Source organism: Fukomys damarensis, unplaced genomic scaffold, assembly GCF_012274545.1.
Source record: "Fukomys damarensis isolate Sample0158 unplaced genomic scaffold, DMR_v1.0_HiC HiC_scaffold_18, whole genome shotgun sequence".
NCBI lineage: Eukaryota > Metazoa > Chordata > Mammalia > Rodentia > Bathyergidae > Fukomys > Fukomys damarensis.
This window is the reverse complement of record NW_022900930.1, coordinates 45,804,742-45,810,089: the sequence shown is the minus strand read 5'-3', so window position 1 is coordinate 45,810,089 and position 5,348 is coordinate 45,804,742. Positions and strand designations below refer to the sequence as shown.

General features: G+C 41.1%; 1 protein-coding gene across 1 annotated transcript in view; it reads left to right on the top strand.

Annotated features, from left to right (window-relative positions):
* The window catches only part of Ebf2 (EBF transcription factor 2), a 182,351-nt gene extending 178,032 nt beyond the window's left edge, over nucleotides 1-4,319 (top strand). The window contains exon 16 of the mRNA XM_010623645.2: nucleotides 1,450-4,319. Coding sequence (XP_010621947.1) covers nucleotides 1,450-1,481 — 32 coding nt within the window. The 3' untranslated portion in view covers nucleotides 1,482-4,319. The remainder of the gene's footprint in view (nucleotides 1-1,449) is intronic.
* Nucleotides 4,320-5,348: the final 1,029 nt, after the last annotated feature.

The following is a 5,348-nucleotide window of genomic DNA, read 5'->3' as shown; positions in this document are numbered from 1 at the left end:
TTCCACCTCCCCAAGAAAAAAAAAAAAAACAAAAAACTCCTGCACTGTGGGATAATTACTAGAGTTGCTATATCTCCAAGTCATCAGGGAGTGTCCAGAATTGAACCGCCTTTATTGAAAAGTTACATCGATTCAATATATAGTAATACAGGCAAAAATAATTAAGGCTTTGCTAGCTGTGTAAGACCTTAATCCAGATCTCACAAACATTCAATAAAGGCTGTATGGGAAGGGAAACAGACGGCTGACAATTTTGCCCGAGAGAACTAGCTGTGATGGAAAAAAGAGGCAGAGGGAGCAGAGAGGGAGAGGAAGAAGGGGGGGGAGAGAGAGAGAGAGAGAGAGAGGAGGGAGAGAGAGAGAGACCGGGACAGGGACAGGGACAGAGGCAGAGAGGGGAAGGGGGAGAGGAGAGGTGGTTTGGGGAAAGCAGAGAGGATTTGGTCATTTTATTGTAAGCTCAGGAAGCATAACTCAGGAAAATGCTTTTATATTTGTACTCCCCTAGATGTGCTGTAGGCAAGAGAAATCAAAGCACCCCATTCCAGATATGATTAGAAGTTTGGATGCAAGGAAGCTATTGTGCCATTTCCCCAAAATATGAAGATTCTAGGAACTCATCATGTCAAAGCAAAGACCAGGAATGTGTTTTCCTGTGTGACTTTTTCCACATCTTGCTTCTCTGCTCTATTTCCTACATCAAGAGAAAACCTTGTATTTGATTCTACCCCAGCAGGAATCAGCCACGTTTCTTGCCTAGATGGGGAAAGCATTGGCACTGCCCTTGGGTAGAGTGTGCGGAGGGAGAACTGGAGTGACTCCCACCTTAGGAAGTAAATTCCGCCTTCTGTCCCTGTGGATCTGCCTTCAGCACTGAGTAGTCGCATAGCATTGAGCACCGAAGGAAAAGGCGCTGTCTGGAAGAAAAGTGCTAATGAGATGTAGGCTAGAACAGATACAAGGACACCCAGGATGGTTAGGAAACCTGGTCTCTCATAAATGATGCCTAGTAAGCCCACAGGCTCAATACCTGAAATTTCCCTTTTTGTTCCATCTAGGTGATATGGAACAGTATAATCTGGACATTATCTTGTCAAATAGTGAAAAATATAGGCCACATACATTGCAGTTTAGTTTACACATTTTCATTTATCAACTCTTTTATACAACTCATTAATGTAAAACAACAAGAACAACAAAACATGCCTCTGGGCTTCTCAAGCACAACTTGAACAAGTTTTTGGTTGTATTTCAGAGATTCCCTAAGGTTTCAAGGTGTCTTTCTGTTAGACCAAACCTGGAGGAAATTGGTTTACTTCTCAGCTGAGGGCACCATCTCCCTGGATTGGACTGGATTCTGTCATTTCTGTCTCCTGCCTCCCTCTCTGTACTACGGTCTCTAGCGTAAAAGTCTCCAAATCTCATTCTTGTGCTACTCTTTTCTTGCAGCCATGACCGGACTTGTTGTACCCCCAATGTAAAGAGGAGGAGGAACTGCTTTCTCATAGCACAAAACTACTTATTCTGATGGACCAATAATGAGGAAAAGCACTCTGAGCTCTTTAGGGAGAGTTGTGCCCCAAATGGACGTGATCGACATATTTGGGAATGCAAGGAGCCGCCATCTTGCTTGGTCTTACATTTCCCTCGTAGCTCTGATGGTAGCTACACAAACTGACCCTCCTGGGGACAAGGACAAAAGTTGTCATTGATGTGGTCAGTGCTAAGAGCAGAAATGCGATTCTTTGTTATGAACATTATGAAAACCACCTTCCTATGTTTGTAAAATATTTAAGAAAAAAAATTGGCAAACAATTCATGCTTAATATTTTGGATACTATTTGTTTTTCTTTGTAGGAAAAAAAAGTTGAAAGTTTCTATTTTCTATGAAGCCTTTCAGATAACAATTTAGTTTATGCAGAAAAAAAATTGAACAAAACAGGGTACCAGCATGGAAGACTTTCTTAACATGAAAACTGAATTGAATGATGAAACGTTGTATGTGTGTTTCCTTATAGTTTAATCTCTTAAAAAAAAAACAAACAAAAACAGGAAAAAATTTTAAAATGTTTTACAGTTATTTAAATAAATAAACGTGTAACTTATTGTAAGTAGAAGTAGAAATTAAGACCTTTTTCTGGAAGAGAGAGGGATTTCTCTTCCTGATGTAAAATGAAAATGATGCAAACATGTAGTAACCAGTTTTGAAGGTGTGTGATAATGACTACAGTTATTTACTAGACTCTTACCCCCGTCATGCATCCCCCTCTTTTTCTATCATTTTATTGACCCGTGAGCAAGAACATGTACCTTATGTAGGTTTCCTACAGTACAGTACGCTACATAAAAACAGGACACAAGTACATGCACACGCACAAGTCCTCACACCCGATACTTGCTTCCCAGCTCTGTCTTCTCAGTAGTCTACATTTCCCTTTTGGTGTTCGCTCTTTGTGAATAGTTTTCTTTTTTAAAAAAAATCCACATTAGCTTTCAGCATTATCCCCTGAGCAAGGCAGAGAATTCTTTGCTTTAGTCCCAAGCTTTGAGCATCCCAAGGAAAGAAGGGTCTCACCTTTGGGAAGCGCAAAAGCCAAAAGGTTTTGCTAACCAAGGGCTCCTTTGGAATTCTTCCTTGCCAGAACCACACATGCCCTCTTCTTTTGGTTAACAGGCTCAGTACAGAGACCTAAAGCCCCACGGAACTCCAGAAACAGAGTCTGGAGAAGTTAACTTTGTTTCTGGGACTCTTAAGATCAATTTTAGAATAAAGTCCTTTACTTTCTTTGTAGATTGCCCCTTTTATGTTCTTAAATTCACTTAAAAATCCCACTTGACTGTTTCTGAGCAAGAGAGGGATGGAATGTGGAGGAGTGAAGTTAAAAATCCCTGAGCCCCTCTCCTGATGTTCAGAGACATGGAAACCGAGATGCTTGGTGGAAGCTCAGAGATTAGGGCACTTGTGCTCCAAGCAGCATAGGTACCCAGCCCTCTGATGAGCTCCCCATAGTTTTGTGACCAGCTCTTAGGGGGAACTTTGCAGTAGCTGCTAACATGGTTGACTCCTGAGAGCGTGTGGGATCCAGGAGATGCACCCAGGCTCACTTGGATTGCAAATAGGATGCCACTTCCTCCCCCATCAGAGTTCCCATTGGCTCATTGAAAGCAGGGTAAGGTTGATAGGCAGGTTTAGTTTTGGACTCTTGGCTGGGTTCTAACGTTAGAAATTGATGCAGCTCTTATGGCAAAACATCTATAGTGCAAGGGAGCCAATTTCAGATGACCTTCTCTGCCTCACCGGTACATATCCACATCAACTCAACCCCAGCTGTCCTATTCCTCTCCGGTTCATCCTGGAATTACCCAGTGTGATCAACATTTTTCTGTATGCACATGAGAATCCAAGGCTTTGGAAATCTGGCATGCTTTTAACTACTGTGGACAGTCCCTTCCAGTCAGGGCTTGCAGCAGCAAAATACACAGAAGCACACAAGCAAAATTTCCCCAGTGAACAATTCCACAGACGGGGAGAATGAGCGGAATGTGAACATTACCATCCCAAAGTGAAGGCAGACACAATTAAGCATGTCTAGACCTGGATTTGAGCCAATCCAACATAAGGAAAATTTTTTTTTTAAGTAGCATTGCTTTTAGAACCTGTGAATTTTGTTCTTGCATGAAGATGAGTGCAGTACTGTCTTCAAAATGACTGTAGAATTTGTTGGTAGCTTTACACCAAAAAGTGTGTGTAACTAAATACCGGACATCCTTGACCATTCAGCTAGAACCTTGGCAGCAACAGATCTATTTAATTGTACAAATGTGTGTAAGGATTATTTTTAGTGTACTAATAAATTAAAAGCAAAGCTACTCTGTCCTCTTTAGTCATTGCTATTGAATCATCCTGGCCCCAGGTTATTTTTTGCCCATTGGAATATGAGTATTTCTATATGTAACTTACAAAATTCTATCCTATCTTTCCTAAGAGGAGCTGTGTATGATTTTTTCATTTAAAGGAACGATTTACTTCATTATTTATCTCACTTTTTGTTATAGCATCAAAATTCTTCCCAGTTTTTCTTTGCACATTTCAATATGCATGGTTTAAAAACCATTATCTTCTCTACCTTTTGTACAGTAAGGTCTCATTTTCAAGCTGTACAGTTTCACTTTATTGTTTCGCTTTGTCGGTTATATACAGTATAAAGTTGCTATGCACAGAGCTTTTTGTAAAGACAGCTTTTTTGTTTACTGTTTTTAATGGTCTTACTTATGAAAGAATATCTTGTTTGTAAAATGAATAATGTCTACTTCAGTTTTAAACTTTAAATTATCCTAACAAAAAATAAAATTTTTGTACTGTAAAAATGACTCTTTTTTTTAAAGTAGGAGAATCTTAGTTAGAGGCTTACTCTTAGCATTGAGCACTTACTTATAACTTCCAGTGTATGATTTTCTTCCTTGGGTTGAGGAAATCACTTCAGCTTTGGCCTACTGGAAAGCATACCCAGAGTAGAGAGGATGCATGACTTCTGGTTAGTTTTCTGCATGTGTTTATCTCTGTACCCATTTGGCCAAATCTCCATAAAACACGCGAAACTCAGGGCCACCTGCTAGCTCTTTTGGATGTTGGTTGCTTGGGATCTTGAGATGCCTGGGCATCTGTCGTGATTTGAAACAGCTTGCTGAGCACTGATGAATTATAGGTGGGGGCACAAAGACTCAATCCCTAATCTCAAACCACAGGAATGGAACCAGCCTCAAAGGAAACAGAGGGCAGCTCCAGCAGAAGCCGGAAGGGCTGAGCCACTGCAGGGCCAGCAGCAGCGGTCAGTGAAGTTGCCCTGGGAGGCTGGGCTGGACCAAGAATTCTCAATATTCTATAGCAGAGGCTGGAAGTGAGCACCCTAGGTGGGAAGAGTGGGAATTTCCGTATAACGGGAAATTCACAAACATGTTTAGGAGAATTCGGTCCTAAACACCACTCTCAAGCAGAATACTCACACGTATAATTGGAGTGTCTCATTTCTCTTGATGAGGTTACAGATACATTCCAGCCACCTAAACTGCCCTCCTTACACAAGCAGATGAGACGCTGTTTCCAAGTGGGAAGCTGGGACAGCCGCTAGGCTCTTGCTTTTCTTGAGGAAAATTAATTGTTCTTTCCTGGTCTCTTTTTGTATGGCTGATGCCTTCTCATCAGCTTGGGTTTAGGTATTGCCCTCTCAGGGAGGCTTTCGATGATGGGCAAAGCAGGCTCCCCCATTTTTCTTTGTAACTGAACTCTTTAGTGTCCTGGTGCTAATTCCCATTCACCAGTTATTTCCTTTTTTTTTTTTTTTTTTTTT